This window comes from Seriola lalandi, unplaced genomic scaffold (assembly GCF_002814215.2).
Source record: "Seriola lalandi dorsalis isolate HSWRI2012SDOR001 ecotype SW California unplaced genomic scaffold, Sedor1 jcf7180002054748, whole genome shotgun sequence".
Lineage (NCBI taxonomy): Eukaryota > Metazoa > Chordata > Actinopteri > Carangiformes > Carangidae > Seriola > Seriola lalandi.
The window spans coordinates 5,239,449-5,258,422 of NW_019525301.1; the positions used below are offsets into that span (position 1 = coordinate 5,239,449).

At 39.5% G+C, this 18,974-nt stretch overlaps 1 protein-coding gene across 1 annotated transcript in view; it reads right to left on the bottom strand.

Moving 5' to 3' along the window:
- Nucleotides 1-234: 234 nt before the first annotated feature.
- The window catches only part of LOC111668587 (calcium/calmodulin-dependent protein kinase type 1D-like), a 19,863-nt gene continuing 1,123 nt past the window's right edge, over nucleotides 235-18,974 (bottom strand). The window contains exons 2-12 of the mRNA XM_023424655.2: nucleotides 15,940-16,051; nucleotides 11,706-11,831; nucleotides 11,384-11,458; nucleotides 10,569-10,707; nucleotides 10,075-10,198; nucleotides 8,314-8,389; nucleotides 7,848-7,960; nucleotides 4,866-4,944; nucleotides 4,686-4,773; nucleotides 2,074-2,387; nucleotides 235-1,079 (exon numbers count right to left, since the gene is read on the bottom strand). Coding sequence (XP_023280423.1) covers nucleotides 1,016-1,079; nucleotides 2,074-2,387; nucleotides 4,686-4,773; nucleotides 4,866-4,944; nucleotides 7,848-7,960; nucleotides 8,314-8,389; nucleotides 10,075-10,198; nucleotides 10,569-10,707; nucleotides 11,384-11,458; nucleotides 11,706-11,831; nucleotides 15,940-16,025 — 1,284 coding nt within the window. The 5' untranslated portion in view covers nucleotides 16,026-16,051 and the 3' untranslated portion in view covers nucleotides 235-1,015. The remainder of the gene's footprint in view (nucleotides 1,080-2,073; nucleotides 2,388-4,685; nucleotides 4,774-4,865; nucleotides 4,945-7,847; nucleotides 7,961-8,313; nucleotides 8,390-10,074; nucleotides 10,199-10,568; nucleotides 10,708-11,383; nucleotides 11,459-11,705; nucleotides 11,832-15,939; nucleotides 16,052-18,974) is intronic.

Sequence of the window (18,974 nt, forward strand, 5' to 3'; positions counted from 1 at the left end):
GCAGAAGTCCTGACGGCTGGTTTTAAGGCTCAGTTTCTGAATACAGGCTGTGTGCATTTCTCTGTGGACTGAGGCTTTGATACTTTCACAGTATTAATATAGAAACTAAACCCGATCTATACTCACACAACACATGCACATCTATCTTTATACTGTAAGGAGCTTTAAAGCTCCATGGCAGAGCCCAGCACGCTGTAGCTGCAGCTGTTCCTTCAACATGCAAAGAAGCACAGATACTAGTTACTACACATTTATTGAGAAAATAATACAAAAGAAACATGCGTGTGCGTCACTACATGTGTGAATTCAGAATCATCCATGACGTAACTAGTGTTCACACCAGCTTGTGGCACTTGATAAATTCAGTTTGTTTACAAGGGAGCAGCTTATGTGCATATCGGGAGACACAGCAAACACAGTGTCAATGCCTCCACCTCAACATGAAGTTTAATCTCATAAACAGATGCAGCGTCTGTGTGTTAAGTGGTACCTGGACTCAATACATCAGTGTAATTCAGCATGAATGGCAAAATAATGATACATGTCCAAAAATCTGCCGCCAGGGTTCAGAAGGATCCGAACGCTATAGTTAAAGTTACATTCCCAGCTTTAGGTTTAGCGTCTGACAGCAAAGAATAAATGATCTGAGTAATGACATACAGAGAATTCAAAAATCATTGCATATGTCACCTATCTCTATTTGAAACAAATACATTTTTTTTATATAATTTAGTAACTTGTTGACAGTAATATACATTAATAATAGTTTTAAGAAAATAAATGCCATCAGCGCAGCAAGATTTTATATGAAGTCTAAATGATGAATTCCTGCTTTTGTCTCTTTTAACGTGTTCACCGACAGTCACTCCACACTGTGTGTCTGCTGATGAAATGTTTCCAGCAACAGAGAGACATAACACACACGACAAAGCTTAACAGCAGACGTGTCAACACCTTGACGTGAAGAAGGAAACCACTGTCGTCTTCAGAGATTTGTCTCGGGTCAGCCAACCATTCACATGACAGAACAAACTCCAGACTGGAGCGGCTGCTCCTTCCTCTGAGCCACAGCATCCACACTGCAACACATCACACAACCAGGATTCATTAGAATGAGAAATGATGCAACAGTTTAATCCACATGGTAAAAACAGAAAATGTGAATTCTGGCGTCACAGCAAAAACGTTCACAAATTGTAAAGAAAACCTTTATTATATCACTAATAACAAATGGCCAATATCTAAAAGCTCACATACAGTCTATCCCAAATATATACAATATTATAATAATACAATATATTATTATCGTACATTATATTTATAATATATAATACAATTATATAGTTTTACTTTTTGTTTCGGTTGTTTTTTTAAGAATGATAAATTGGGGCATCATGGATTACGCAGGCGCCCCCTATATAGAGGCTACAGTCCTTGCTGCAGCGAGGACTGTAGCCTCTATATATGTTCCAGGTGTGTTTTTTTTATTATTACATATAATTAGTTTTATTTGTCCCACGCCAAGGTACAATGTACAATAAGGAAAGCAGTGGCAGTAGGGAAGACTGTGCAAAATGGCAAAATACAAAAAATTGATATTATGATAAATATTGTTTATGGCAGGAAATATTGAAATATTTGATATTATAAAATATCTGCCACTAGCCTATTTAAATACTTTTACTGTTGAACTTATGTCTTGTTCTTCGCTGTTTTCATTTTTATAAAATAATCCTTCAAGAATAGATTCACTCAGATGTTGAGAAATGCTGAAAAGACAACCAGCTTCCCCCAGTCAAAAACCCAATACTGCTAAAATATGTGGAAGTTTTTCTTTACAAAAATGTAATGTGATGTTTTCTGAAATAAGAACAGTTCTTAGAGATGTAATTTCATGATGAACTCATGAGCAAAACTGATTTTATAAAAAGACATATCTAAAACTTCATATCGAACAAACTCATCTCGAGTTCTGCTTTACAGCTTTATCTATCCATAAAGAAATCGGTCATTTTGTCTCAACTTTTTTCTTATGCTTCTGGTGAACCCAAGCAGTTTTCCAGCAGCTCTCACCTCTTGGATGGCCTGAAAGGAGCGTCGCTCTCTGAATGAAAGCTATGGACCTCTCTTGACTCATCCACAGTGAGAGTGTGACTGGCTCTCAGTGATGGACAGAGCCCTCTGTCCGACTCAGAGTTACTGCAGGACAGGCGATTGGCAGCATGAACAGGATTCCCGTTAGGGTCGAGGGCGGCGGCCTCCAGATTGTTCTGGGAGGGGGGCTGGACAAGGATCTTGGGCATGGAGAGGGGTGAAGAGGAGGGCTCATTGTGGGACAAATGCAATTTCTTCATGTGATGAACTGCAGAGGCTGCGTTGAAGGCTTGCTGTTGGAAAGACACACATGAGTAGAGTTACACTTCTGACACCCGATGTGAAATATGAAATGCTCACTACAGGGTTTTCCCTAGAAGTCTGTCACTCATTACCTTTATTGAAATAGGATAATTTGCTGGTGACTTTTTGTACAGCTACTACTAAAATACAATTAATTTAATAATACATGATTGTATTATTGTATTTGATGTTTCAGCTGTTCTTTTATAATACATGATTATATTGTTTTATTTGATGTTTCAGGCAATGCTGCCACTAAACAGCAGTTGGATGTTTTATTTATCACATGCCGAGGTACAATGTAAAGCAGTTAGACTCAGCAACAAGGCAGACTACAAATCTCCCAAAAGTTTTTGATATTATGGAAAATATTGCATATGGTGGGAAAGATTATCGAATATCAGCCCCAGATATATATAGGGCTGCAACTAACAGTTAGCCTACTATATCTTCATTATTCACTCTATGTATTTGTTTGTTTTAGTCTATGACATTTCAAAAATAATGACAAATTACTTATTTTGTCTGTACAACAATTTGTAATGATATGACACAGAAATGTGATGGTCTGCCCTAAGAGGACACTTTTTGTTTGGACACTTTTGGACTCTTTGTGTTTGGACATTGTTTCATTTCCTGTTTTATTTTGAAGTAAGTAAATAAGTATACTTGAAGTAGAGTTCTTTATTTATCTTGCAGTCATTTTACTTCCTGTCTTTGCCCTGTTTCCCTCCTTGTTGATTCTGTTGATATCACCTCTGTTGTTAAAAGTTACTTCCAGTTAAGAAAGTGAAACGATTCTGTCCTTCAATGACCTGGAAAAAGTAATCCACGTCTTTATCACTTCTCCACTAGACTATTGTAATTCTCTGTGTTTACGCCTTCCTCGAACCTCTCTATCCTGCTTACAGATGGTCCAGAAGGCACCTACTAGGATGTTGACTGGCACTAAGAAATGCGAGCACATCACCCCAGCTTCCCTTCACTGGCTTCCTGTTCACTTCAGAATTCAATTCAAGACCCTGCTGATGACCTTTAAGGCTCTCAACGGTCAGGCCTCACCTTACATCTCAGATCTCATCTACTGGCATTTAGCTCCTAGATCTCTCAGATCTCAAAGCTCATCCCTTCTACACGTCCCACGAGCTCGCCTAAAGGTGACATAGCTTTCACAAATGCAGTTGAAAACTATGGAGCTTCCTGCCACCTGATATCAGCTACGCTCCTTCCTTCTCCATTTTTAAATCAAGGTTAAAGACATATTTTTATTCACTGGTGTTTTAGCTCACTACCCTCCTAGTCCATTATCATGTTCATATTGAGCACTTGCTTTATGCTGTCTTTCGTTTGTTATTAAACTTATATGTGTCTTATGTATTGTACATGTATTTTTTGCACTTGTTTATTTGAATTGCTCTTTGCACAGCACTTTGGTCAGCTCAAGCTGTGTTTAAATGTGCTCTAGAAATAAAGTTGACTTGACTTGATTGCCTGCCCCTCCCTAATGTGTTACACCTGTGCTTTATTACCCTTGCCTCCCTTGTGTGGGTTGGTCTGTTTTTGTTCCAGCCATGTTTCCCCTGTGTCTCCTAAAGAACACAGGCTCTTCTGTGTTCCTGAGTTTCACCTGGATTTCGGATTGTTTCTTAGTTCTGTTTTGCTCGTTTTGTAAGTTGGTTTTCTTTAACACCCTTTTTGTCCATCTGTATTTTGGCTCCTAAGTTTTCTGTTATCCTCATATCTAAGAAGATTTTAATGGAGAGAAGTATCAAACAAACCTGATGTGAAGACCAGTTATACTTTATCAATGTTAATTTATATTGTCATTAAGTATCATAATAACAACACAGACAAAGGACAATCTGTTGTTTACATGCTGTTCAGGCTTTTTAGCTGATATGTCCATTGATGAATAACCATCCTGATCTTATGTAAAATTTTAAAACTTTATAATTACACAATAAACTAACACTGAGAGACTTTAACAGTGTTAACAGAGCTTTCAGCATTGACAGTGTTGCATTATGTGTTATGTTTTATATTGTACCTTTTAAATATATATATTTGTGTGTGTACACACACATACGCACATAAATATATATATATCAAACAAGTGTCTGTTTAAAGTTGGGAGCTCTGGTCAAAAACTATGGTCTGTTTGTTTTCTATGTTTAACAGTGTTTAACAAATGTAGATGTAAAAACCTCCTTCTCTACCACGTGTAATCTGGATTCCTGTGTGCATGTAAACAGAAAGTGCACATCAGTCCATGAACCAGCAGCACTCACCTTCCATCTGGATTTGGCAAAGTTTCTCTCCATCTGTTCACAGACAGACTGATAAATGTCCAAGTCTTTAGCTGTGTCTCCAGCAATCCTGCAATCAAATCAATGACAAGTCAAGTACTTCATTTGGAAAAAAAAAGTGTGTGTGTGTGTGTGTGTGTGTGTGTGTGTGTGAGGACTGACCAGGGGTGTCTGAGTGCCTCCTCAGTGGTGAAGCGTTTCGTGGGGTTTTTCGCCATCATGTTCCTGATGAAGTCTTTTGCTGTTGAGACAGAAGTTAGCATCTGGTTAGACATCACTGCTGTGACCTGCTGCAAGCAACAATAACATGCATTGAGTCATCTACAGTGACATTACATATGTTAGCATCCAGAAGGTTCTATTCACTGCGTTAATGTGAATGTTCTGATTTGAGTTTTCAAACTTTCAACAACAAAGCACCAATGACTCTTCCATAACTCAACTATAAACTTTATTATTCTGAAGCATCTATTTAACAGTAATGAAAATGACTTATAAATCCATTTATGAATCGAATGAAAAAAGTGAGCTGAAAAGTGCTCAGATGATAGAGGAGAAGTAAAAAGAATGAAGCCGACTAACAGAAAACCTTATGTGTGTGTTGTGTGTTTCAGGGAGACTGACCCTTGAATAACAGCTGGTATAAACAAGACTTTATTAAGATTGTGTCTTAGTTTGAGGAGTCTAAAGCAGGAGCCTGAAGGAAGACGGCAAGTCTTTTTCTGGAGCAGATAATCAGAAGCACGGCCTATTTTTATTCAACCTATTTGTGTTTATTGGAGCAAGGCCATTACGGCAGCCCATGAAGTAAAAATTTGAAACTCATTCAGTAAGATCAAGTGGTGTAGTGGTGCCTGGAGAAGTCAGTTTACACTTTCTTCATGCCATGCAGCATCTTCGCCCAGTTCACCCAGAAATGGACCAGCAGTATTTGCACATTGTCTTTTAAACTCTGATGGTTGACTTCAGGAACCAAGGATCATTATGAAATCAGCCACAGAAGAGACACAGATTTACTGTCTCACAGACCACAGGCTGAGACAACTACATGATTTTGCAGTTTGACTGAACTATTCCTTTTTCTTTAGTCCATCCACACATGAAAACTGGTCAACTATTCTCTCACCTCGCAGGCAGTCTATGGGCCAGTAGTTTCTTAAGCAATCATCACTCCTCATGCCTAAATATAACAAACCCAACTAATGAAGGGAACAAGTGTTAGCCAATCAGAGGCAGAGTAGGTGGGTCACACCTTCACTGTCTGGGAAACAAAATGTGGCTTGCAGCCACGACTGAATGATGCACATAAGAGATTTAGAAGTGAGTGACCTGCACTGCACCACTGATAAGATTCATACAGACAGTTAATAAAACTTTACACACAGTGTCTTATCCTTGACCTTCAACTAGACGACATGACCATTTTTCTGAATATCACTGCATCATTCTAACCATTTGCTTTGTCCCTCAAGCACATAAAGCGCCCAGGCTGTGTGCCTGTCTCTCCACCTTCTCGTTCTCCTTCTCCATCTCCTCCCTGTTACTCTCTGCAGGTCCTCCCGCCTCCAGAGCGTTGACTCTGGATCTGCAACTGCAAACCACCTACTGCCCCCATGATCCTGCTGCTAAACCTGCTAAAATTAACTAGAATTAATAATTATGTTATTAACTGTCATTACTACTTTTATCAGTATGAGCACCACAGTTGCCATTACATTACTATCTCTGTTACTGCCACTACTCTCACTATTATTAATATTGCTATCGTTGCATGTTCTTATTCTTTTCCTCTGTGCTCTCTCCTGCTCTCTCTCTCCCTCTCTCTCTATCTCTCCAAACCCAACAGGTTGAGGCAGATGGCTCCGCCCACCCTGAGTCCGGTTCTGCTTGAGGTTTCTTCCTCTTAAAAGGAAGTCTTTCCTCGCCACTGTCGCATAGTGCTGCTCTTGGTGGGAATTGTTGGGTCTCTGTAAATAATATTATGAAGAGAAGGTGTAGACCTGCTCTATTTGGAAAGTGCCTTGAGATAATGTATGTTGTGAATTGACTTGACTTGACCATCTGTAATCCCACAATGCAACGCTCACACTGATCATCATAATACAACAAGACAAGCCAAACCCTGACAGTGGGTGGCAGGACTATTCTGATGCACCTGGAAATGAAACAAGGAGAGAAAGAAGTTCCTGAAAAATAATGTTTTCTGCAATATGAATTTCCTCTTCAGCTGCATCTCCTCTTCTCTAAATCGGTATTTAATCTTTTCTTGCATTTTCATTCAGGTCTTTTCCATTTGGCAATTCAAGCTGAACATAAACATGTGAATGAAAGCAGACTCTGACCTTCACAGAAAGAGGTTTTTTCTGTAGGTTAGGAGGACGGTTGACCGCCTCTTAATGCCGGCTAATTTAATCCCTGAGGGAGATGAGAATCATCCTTGCCCAGGTAGTTCTTAGAGTACTTAGATCCAAACAGGTCAGACCATTATAGCTGGCCTCGGGAGATGATGTCACTGGGCATGCCGCTCTATTTCAGGTTAAGCTCTGAGGTTCTATGAACAAACCCTCACCTATACTTAACACTTAACACTGAAGTCAACCACAGTATGGGTTTAAGTCTTTCGAGGCAAAGCACAAATGACATGGTTCAACATGTTTATGAACATGTGCTACTGGGTCACAGAGCAATACAAAACTAGTTACTTTAAAGCTCCATATTGAACATCAGTAAAGAATAAGACTGAAAAGACTGAAGCAAAGTATCGGTCTAAGTGGTGTTAATAATGCAGCAATCTACTTCCATTTTATTGGAGTAGAATGAATTTGGACAGCCTGATGACAAACTCCATCATGTGTTGTTTTATATGATATAAATATATAAACAGAGGAAATGGCATTCACATATTTACGGTTTTGAAGAACCTCTGACTTCACATCACTTCTGAAATAAAACCTACAACCTTTACGTGCCCACCTGTTTTTTTACATCTCATTTCAAGCTGAATCTTCAAACAGCCACGCATAGTTCAAACGTCAAATTGAATCTTAATCTTTGTGAAGTAGGTCAAAGCAATGTATGAACCTGAATTTAAGTGTAACAGAGAACATGCAGGGATCTTAGATGTCTAAACACTGTTTTTCATACCTGACTCAGAGATGTCGTCCCAGAATGGTGAATGAAAGGCATACTCAGCCCTCATGATCTTTGAGAACAGACGAGTTTCATTGTCCTCAAAGAACGGAGGGTAGCCGCTGAGCCTGCAACACACAGCCAACTCAGTTAGTGCCTTCATATCTGCCTCCTGTGAAACTCCCATCATCAACATGTTGGATCAACTTTAGCAGCTATGGTGAAGCATGTTGTTCTAAGTAAGCTGAAAAACTGGTTTGATCTGATGACAGTCATCTCCATAGAAACACTCACTGAGACTGATGGGAAAATGATGATTTACTGGATAAGCTCTGGTCCATAAATTAACTAGGTGATGTGTTGTTGCATATTAACTTAGAGTGGAGAAAATCTAATGGATCCTCTCATCCATCTGTGATGACTGTTGATGAACAGTCCTATAATGTGCTGTGTTACTATCAGACAACAGAAGTGCACTCACAGGATGTAGGTGATCACTCCGATGGACCAGCAGTCTACTGCTTTGCTGTAGGGTTTCTGAGCCAAAACCTCAGGGGCTGCAGGAAGAGACACAACAGTGAGAATCATGTAGGAGACAGAGGAAGAAGAACCTCTTTTCTAATGGCTCATTTTTATGGTGGAGGTCCTCTAACATTTCTGTTTGAATAAGAACAACCACAACATCAAACTGTAGTTTCTTTTATCACTGTCCTTTGTATAAGTCAGCAGCTATAGAGAGAGAGTGGTCAGAGTTCAGACTGGACAGTACAACAGTAAATACCCCCCAGACATATTTTAATTTCTGTATTTTTTCCTCCTTCATTGGATCTTTCTTTAATAAAATACTGTAGCTCTGAGCTGATCACAGATCTGATGAAACAACATCAGAAAACAAAGCTATACAACAATATCCTGATAAATAAACCCAGACTAGGTCCCTGTTGTCTTCTGCCTACTGCTTATTCTATAAAGCTGGACCCGCTGGAAGCTGTACTCGGAGCTGTACTGGGAGCTGTACTGGGAGCTGTGGTCCTGAACCCACTCTGCTCCTCCTGACGGTTTGTATGCAGAGTTACTGTTGCTAGGTGCACTATTGATCTCTCTCCTGTCAGAAATTTGGATCATGTTAATGTGCCAAAATATAAAAATAAAATATATTGTTCATGAGTCTGAGTCACTACTTCAGTGCGACCCTAGTCCAACTTGCAAACTTGAGTCCCCATTTCTGTTCTGCATGAACCATTCATGCTATAGAGCAACACCAGAGTTCAGCTGTGTTGTTGTCAGGATTTAATATGCCACATTCAAATTGTAACACCATGATTACACTGTGAAAACGTTAGTTCAAACATGGTACTGGAATGAAGTTCTACGTTTTTAGACGTGAACGGATGATTTATAGTGCAGCAGATTATTGTAATAATCTTTCAAAGGTGGATATAAGCACCAGAATTGGTATGTTTATCCCTCTGGGCCATTCATTTAAAGAATCCCATTAGCCACTTGAAATTTCTAAATGGCTGCTATTTCCAGGATATGAAACATGTATTTTACCACCGAGTTTTACCCACAGGAGAGGTTTAAATGATTATGCAATTGAATCCCATGTTTTTGACTCTGAGACTGTCAAAGTCACGATTCTTAAATCTTTTTACAGCTTTATGTGCACAATTTCTAATATGCAATGTGAAAAATTATGCACAAAACACAGTGTAATTGCAAACCATTTCTTATGAATGATGAACCAAAAGTTCTGTTGTAGTTGACCATCTACTTGTTTTATTCAGCCCTTAAGTCAGCATCATTAGCAAACATTTAGCTCGTTAGTTTGATATGCTAGTTGCTAGTGCACTAGGCTAGCCTAACCCCGTGTATTGTGTGTGTGCAGTTTAAATATGAATTACAATCACAAACCTTCAACATGTCAGTATAACAGCGTGGACACTTTAGCTGCATACACTTAAACATGTTATATTTGCATATACAGTATAGTGTATATGACGTACTCCCTGTACTTGGTACCATGAGAACTGCAGAATGTAATTAATGATGTTGGAGTGATCACCACAGATTCAGTTCATAAACCACACTGGACTGTAATTTACCCTTGAATTATACTGTGTCAAAAAGCAGTTTGATTATTTAAATGTACAGTTTTATATGGATAATGAGTTGAGATTTTCCACAGTGTGAGGTATTTGCAGCCGCTCCAGTGTGTGTATCCTCCTCCCCAGTAACTCACCAACATATCCTGGAGTACCGCAGGCTGTGGACATCACGCCGTGCTCCAGTGTCTTCGACAGACCAAAGTCACTGACCATGATCTTAGCGTTCTCATCTGTGTTGTAGTACAGCAGGTTCTCAGGCTGCTCAGAGACACAGGGAGGAGCAGAGAGAGAGAGAGAGAGAGAGAGAGAGAGAGAGAGAGGAGGTTAGAGAGTAAAAAAAGAGGGAAAAAGAGAAAGTGTGTAGAGGTGAGGAGAGTTCTCATCAACTCCTATTTAGATAAGATCCAGAATTAATTTCCCATGAAAATGTGAGAGGTGCATGACTTTACAGAACACACACACAACGAATGACACTGAGACATTCTAACATTAGAAATGTGTTTCATTCATTCTAAGAACTTTAGCTTTTCATTTTCTTCCTGGATTAAATCATTTCCATATGTGTGTGTGTGTGTGTATGTGTGTGTGTGTGTGTGTGTGTGTGTGTGTGTGTGTGTGTGTGTCTTACCTTAAGGTCCCTATGTACGATGCTGTTCTCATGCAGGTAGCTCACAGCCTGCAGCACCTGTTTAATCACTGTGCTGGCGTCCTTCTCAGTGTAAACCCCTTTGTCTAAAATGCGATCGAACAGCTCTCCGCCTGACACCCTGCACATACACACACACACACACACACACACACACACAAAGGAATGCACGAAATGTTTAGAATAATGGTTTCAGAGATGAAAAAAAAAAACACTGACTTTAGGTTTGAATATTTCACTAAGTTTAAATTTCATATCAGATCTTTTAAGGAGAGACTACGCTGTGTGTCTCTAATTGGTTTATGGCAAACAGATACACAATATATGTGTGATTCTGATTTGTGATCAAGAATCTCTTGAAAACTCACCTCTTCCTAAAACCCTAACATGTCTAGCTAGCACTTACTATGCACTATTGGTGCACTTCTTTAACACAATCTCCTTGCACTTATTAAATACACAGAGTACTTAATATTTAAGCTAAGTTTCCTACTACTGTCAAGCTTACTGATATCCACTTGTAAGTTGCTTTGGATAAAAGTGCCTGCTAATGAGTAAATATAAATGTAAATGTAAATGATTCTGTCAGAGAGATTTGTTGGTGATAATGTTTCTAACTTTACTTGATTTGAAGGTAAATTTAAGAGAGAAAACCAGTAATATATAAAAGAAGCTGTGTGTTATGTGCCACAAACTGTTGTTGTTACTGTCAGATCTGATTTCACTCAATATGAGAGCCGTCACCATTATCATTTTCTACTAAAGTGATCATTTGTGATAATGATGAGTCTACTTACAGCTGCATGACCAGGTAATAGTGAGTCCGAGTCTCATAGAAATCCTCCAGTCCCACTACGTTCTCATGTTTTATCCTGAGGGAGTGAGAGAGAGAGAGAGAGAGAGAGAGAGTCACTGCTGTGAACTCACTGAACTCATTTTCACACTGGAACACATGCTGCCTGTCATCCTGGTTCACCTCTCACTCTGAATAATTCAGTACATTTAAAGAGAAATTCAGTTGCATGTTGTGCTTTCTATTTGCTATAACATGATGTGAATCACCTGCATTAATGTGTGTGTGTGTGTATATATATATATATATAAATGTGTGTGTTTTACCTTCTCAGCACATTGATTTCATTCTCCAGGTTGGTGTGGACGAGGTGCTTCTTCTTCAGACACTTGAGGGCGTACAGTTTCCCCGTCTGCTTCTCTCTCACCATGAAAACCTCGGAGAACGACCCCCTGCACCAGCACAGTGAGGACAGACACGGAGACACAAGACGAAGTTAATGGAGAGAACAAGAAGCCCACCACACTTCTGCCAGCCAATGGGAAGATAGAAGGGTCCCCAAGTGTGAGATGCATCACTGCCACTAGTGGATGTTCATTTATTTATTTATTAAATAACCAGATTAGAAAATGTTCATCAGGTTTTTCAGTTGAAGACTTCACCATAAATGTAAAGGTTTTCTGAGGGAAAACACTAGCTAAAATTCTCTCAAGTTGTGTGTTTGGTATGAAGGAAGCATTGTGTTAAATTACACTATTATACAACCTAGTTGATGTTACATAAGTGCAAGGTGGAAAAGTAATATTTATGTTATCCATATAAAACTCATACTGCCTTATAAATGGAAATATAAACTATAGAAATCAGAAAACATATTTTCTAGTATTTTCTAACTGCTCTCTGCTCAGGATAGAACGTAAAAGTAGTTACTGAAGTGACAAACACAACATGATCGAATGTAACAAGCTTAATCAGCACATTACCTGACTAAGGTGAAGGTGAGTTCACTCTGTGAGGCTTCCTGGGATTTTTATTTCACTTAGAGCAGATTTGTTTTTTTACACAGAAGCTACATCTGAGCCAAAAGGAGTTAAATAAAATAAATAAAAGGCTGATAGTGACATTAAATGAAGTGCTGCACCTGATGTTCTGGAAACCACAAAGGAGGTGATCACCTCCTGCTTGGAGACAATACTCTCTTTCTATTGGCTTACAGATCTTGGCCAACCATCACACACTGATCATCATTCATTCAAATAACCTCAGCAAAGGGCCTGATGCAGAACCTCGATCAAGTGCGACACACCTGACACACCTGATACACATCACCTGATTGAGCACTGACTGTGATTCTTGGTCTGAACATGTTTTTATGAAGCAGAATAGTGACTTAATGTAAGGAAGGACAGAGGGAAGCTGTGTCACACTGTCGGGAGCATTCATTTATCCGTTCATTCATTCATTCCATCTCTGTTCATTTTCTTCCACAAATTTCCTTACATCCAGACATTGATTTCAGTGTATCCTGTCCTATCTCTAAGTTATTCACAGCCATGCTGCATGACCACATACAATCTGCCCCACCCTGCTCAGCATCACAGTATAAATGAAGGTGGATTTATTCTTTCAGCTCCATGTCACATAGAGTTGTTAAATAAAAGACATGCAGGAGATTCTGAGCATCAGACTTCCAGTTAGTCAGAGGTTGAGCAGGTTTTAATCTGGTGTTGGTCGTCACACCAGTGGATCCATATAGCGGTTGTTGGTTCATGGCTGGATGGCCTGTCTGCCCCCTCCTGGATTTAAAGAGGTACTGCTGTGTTTCTAACAATGTGTCCTTGCTACATGCTTCAGTTACACTACATCCACACTCGTTTTAAAGTGTATCTCTTTTCCTACGTTTCCTCCTGTCGTCCACACGACTCTTAAGTTTTCAAGCACCGAAAATGGAGAGTTTTGGAAACTCTGATGGTCCTGTTTTAGTTTGAAAACCTTTGGAAACGATGATGTAAGACACCCACGGTCTCTCCTGATTGGCTCTCATCAGCCTGGACTACCAGTGGTGAATACAACATGATAATGAATCACAGTGTTAATGACCTTGTTGTCTTTGCAGCTGTTGTTCAGTTAAATTCTGCATTTTAATGCTACAACTGTCTTTGCTGTTCCTCCTTCAGAGGATTTACTGTAACTAACCAACTGCAGAGAAGGCAGTCTACTTCCTGTTTACACTGGCTCGCACATGCTCAGTGTACATGAATGGTCACGTCTGAATGTTTTTTCAGGTGTGTTGTCGGACAGACACTGAGCTAAAATGGTCATCTGGACAGAGATCATTTTTGTTTTAAAACGCTGTCATAAAATGAAATGTAGTAGTGTGGACGTAGCCTTAGGACGTCTCCATATGTGGTGCTAATTACTCTGGTGTTTTATTGTAGTTTCATCTCAGTATTTAAACATTCACCACTGTGGTTCATTCACTAATGAAATGATAGCATTTCATAGGTCCGATGTCCGTAGCTAGCAACCTTCAGTTAAAGACAACCACACAACAGACCAGACCAGAGCCAGACCAACAAGACATCATCACCATGTAATGCAGACAGGCTGAGGTAGTCCTGTCTCGGATGGGTATCAGCATGGCAGGCCTTTCTTTATCCTCACAGTCAGATGTCAGCCGGGTGTGATCCCACATTTTAGCCACTGAGTCGAGCATCCGTCCCAGAGATACTGCAGTTCTCACCCAAAACACCGCAAATCCAATGAGGGGGAGACTCAAAGACACATGTTGCAGATGCAATGTTACACTCCAGACCTGCAGCTGCTGTAATATTATTGCTTGCTATTTGTTTTAAAGTTGCCTGTGCTCAGTGCAGAGGGAGGAAAGAGCAGGAAATTTGTCCTTTTTCATCCAAAATTCTCATCATGGAGCATATTTGATTTGATCTGATAAAATCATTTTATCAACTTTCATGACCCAGGAACATCACGGAGGCCAATCCTATAACATTAGTTACTCTTTAATCAGTCTTCAATGGCTGTCCGGTGAACGTGCTGATTCTCAGCTGTTTTCTACCTTCAAATGAGAACATGTGTTTGAGGGATAAAAATCACCACATGGGAGATATTTTAAAGAATTTATTTACTACTTTAATGAACTCAATGCACCTTTGCAAAGTCAAACTCTAATGGATCTTTGACATATGTGTTAACTGCACATGTCCAACATGTTTCTGCCTCATGTTTCTGCACAAACACACACCTCCACCTGCTCACAGCACCTCCCTTCAGACACATTCAGCACAGCTCACACTCCAGTATAGTCAACTACATCTTTAATCCTATAATGAAGTGGTGCTAGGATGTTCCTGCACTGCTGTCCTGACGTCAGTGCTCAGAAACATCAGACACACACACACTCACACACACACATCCTCATTCACAGCCAGTCGAGGAGGGAGCACTTTAAGCAGCTTTGAGAGAGCAGTGAAACTCTGAGGAGGAAACACCAAGCAGCCGTTTGTTACAGGTCATTGTTCTGACCAGTGATGTGAAGCCAACATGAAGTCACTAAACTCTTGGAAATGATGTTTGATAAAGAAAAAGAGACTTTCTGTGCAGGGCAGGAGAGACACAGTTTGTTTGTTGATCACTTTAACCAGATTTATTTTGAGGACTGTAACATTGTGCATTTGCACATTTTGGGCGACTACAACAAATAATGCGGTAGAGTGTGGAGCCTCAATATCAGTTATCACCACCACCTTTGATTGAATTTTTCATGATTTAAATCATAATCTTAAACTGTATTCAATTTATTCAAAGCTGTTTGTGTGAAGAAATAAACAACGATACATTTGCAAAGTTTGACAAAATAATTTTGTTGATGGGACAATCCATTGACAGTGGATTTTGAAGTCCTGCACTGATCCAGGTTCAGCTGTGAGTAGATTACGCAGATGGTGTAAGAGGCTCCATTGATAAAAGCGGCTCTCGGGGAGGTGATGCCAATGTGAGCCTGGTCACTGGGAGTTCACCTCAGTCTGCTGCTGAGTCTAGTTCGAGCTGAAATCAGGATTGTGGCTGCTGATGTGAGATTGCATTAAATGCTTTTCAACTGTGACAACAAAATCAGCTACGATTTACAACCTGTTGTCAACGAGCAGTTTCGTGTATCGTGGTGGAACAAGCAGACGGACAGCTGTCCCACCAGCCAACACCTGTGCTCATCACAGACTGAACATCTTCATCAGAAAACTAAAAATCTGCTGAGGGTCTCACTTACTAGCCCTGTAATACTTTTAATGTAATGGTAAAATTGGGAGAGTGAACAGAAATCAAATCTCTCATGACCACACTACATTCTTTACAGATTTGTTCAACAGCCGGCGAACGGTTCTTGCTCAAAATGCCCAGTACTGGTGACCTGATGGTCTTCATCACACCCTTTCTTTTGCAATTTGCAACTTTCCTAAAATTCTCTTTCTAAATAAATAAAAACCTTCAAGTACATACAAAACATTCAGCTCCTCTCTCTTTATTTTAAACATTAATACTTACGATCCCATTTTGCCCTTGAAGTCAAAGATGTCCTTAATGTTACTGGTGCTTTTCTTCCAGCTGCAGATGATCTCTTTCCGCCCCATCTTGGCTCTGACGTTGCCGTAGACTCCTGAAGCACAGATGACAGGAATCATTTACATTTCTCATGGGTTGGAAAAACAGCGAGACTGTGATTTACATTTTATTAAAACACATAATTTACCAAAAAATAAACAAACATAAATACATGTATTCAGACAAAGATATACAAACCTAGATATAGATGCATCAGAATGAAAGGCTTTTCTAACATGAATAATCCGTCCTGATGGACCATTAACTGAATACTATTATCTACATCTCCATCGGCTCTTTAGGCTTGGCTTTATAAATTATAAATACATTTATACTCTATTAATAATTAGTTAATAGAAAAATCATCCCACTCCTGCTCTGACATGACCATGTCCAACTGTTTTTAGTGACACTGTAGAACTACACATCTGTAACACTGAATAAAACCCCAACCCTTCCCACAGCTGAGGAAAATAAAAGAGTGTATTTCTGTCTTCTGTGGCACTGAGTCATTTAAAAAAAAAATCTGTTTAATCAGACTGTGAATCTGAACAGTTTCCCCATCTTTAGATTCTTCTGCAGTTCTACAAAGTTTTTTATACTCTGTCCAACACCGTGAAGTATTACTCATTCATAAAAAAGGATTATACTGTATACTCTGGAGGGAGAGATACCCCTGTATCCCTAACTGTCCCTGGTCTTGGCTCTCTTACTGTTCCATAGTGATCACAGTTACAGTGATCGACAGCTTACATGGATCAAAAAGCTTGGGACAGAATCCCTCCTATACAAATGCTGCTTAAATAATTCACTTATAGTAATCAAGTAGATCTTTTCATACATGACAACATATGGAAAACTAGAATCACTTCCACATTGTTTTCTGCCTCCCACATGAGTTTCAGGTTACATCCCTGTTTATCCAGAGACACAGAAAATATGAACCATTTGTGTGAAATGTTGTCATAAATGCTGTGAAGAGAAATGCCTAAAAAGTGTATGTAAGGTCACACTGACCTTGCCCTTTACCACCGAAGTCTAATCAGTTCATCCTTCAGTCCAAGTTCTGTCAAGGCGTTACTGAGATATCATGTCCACAAGAATGGGACGGACAGACAAACAATGTGTCTCCTGCTGTGACTGTCGCCGAGACCAAGGCATACAAATGTCAAACTGTTGTAGCCTCCTGCTGCAGCTGTCATGTGTTTAGGTTCTCCTCTGACTTATTTGTTCAAGGTTTTTTGAGCCACAGTGTGTAACGACACCAGACCAGTTTACTCTGTATCCAGACAGTTGTGAGAAATTGTTCATAAAGGACAATAACGGGCTGTGCAGTGTGGATCAGTTTGATTTTCCCTAATAAAAAATGAAAGGTGGAAAATTTAAGTCATTTTTCTGAAATGGCATTTTTCATTTGTCAGATCAATGTATAACTAAGATTTTATAGTTATTTTTTAATTTTTCTGTCAATTGCTCATTGGACAGAAACATGGAAAATAGAAAATAGAAAATTTGAATCAGAATCAGAGTAGGCTGCCTTTATTTCTATTCAGTTTCTATTCAGGTTATTTGCTATTTTTTAACAGAGGTGGTGTACCAACAGGAGCACACCACCAACCAACACGGAGGAGGACACTGTTGCAGGATTATCATAGAGGCCGAGCCTAATTCTCAATATTATAGATTATAGATGTTTGATATTTTAATTGGAATTACGATGTTGATTGAATAGAACTGCTATTCGGTTAAATACATATTTAGTGTCGCCCTATTTTTTGTGGACATTAAAAATTTCAATATTTATTTTTCAAAACACACTGTAGTTTTGTCGACGTAAACTTGTAAGTGTAGCAGGTGAGCAGGTGAAGCTCATCAGTCACATGACCTGCTCCACTCCCAGGTTACAGCACACATCAACAGTAAAACCTACATCTGTAATAGTAAAGGTAAAGGAACATTACAGGATGACTGCAGACAGCAGTGAGTCCTGTGAAGTTGACACTGCTCTGTACAGTATAGACCTGAGTATCTATAGCCTATAGTTATAGATCCAGGACCAAACTGACTTCAGCTTCATGTATTGATCAAAGACTCCAACCTGAACAAACCTCAGTCAGACACAGGATCAGTGCACTCTCTGCTACCAGTGGAAGGAGACAGGTTAACAAGGGGGGTGACCCCCCACGACAACCTACAATCCAGGTGACTGACATTAGGTCTTCACTCTAACAATGATGGACCTCCATCAAAGCCTGATGCATGAGGAATTCATGCTTATAAAAGGTTTGTGCATCAATGCTCCAGCAGCTGATCCTAGATATTTAAATCCATATCTCTGTTTCCTCTGCTTGTCTCCTGTGTTGCTCTTTGCAGGATCACCTGCTCCCTGGCTCTCTGCAGATCCTTAGCATCCGTGTGTAACAATGAGATGAAAAACAATTGATAATGAAATGATAATTAATGAAAATGTATTAATCATCATTCATCAATCAGTTCATGGCTGTGTTACCACTGTGGAAAAAATATATAAAATTTGACTATAACTTTACTTTACTAACTATTAGATTAATTAATTAATTCATTCATTCATTCATCCATTATCAAGAAAAGTAAAGAAATGTATCATTTCCCTCATCAGGCTGTTATTCTTGTCCAGTGTGTTTAGTGTGTTAATGTCAGAAAGTCTTTACAGTGCCTTCATACTCGGAAATAAAATAAACAGACGTTTACTGAGAGAAATAAAATATTTTTTAAAATTGAGTGCAAATCCTCCCCTGACCCTGACCCCCCCTCCACACACACACACACACACACACACACACCTTCTCCTTGTGTCCTGGTTACATAAACTGTTGCATGTCCATGACTGTGGTCAGTTCTCACTGACTAAAGCCCATTTGTACCGATCAGTTACACAAGACTGAAGAAGAGGGAGGATTAGAGAGGTAAATAGCAGTGGTCAGTTAATCTCCCCCCCC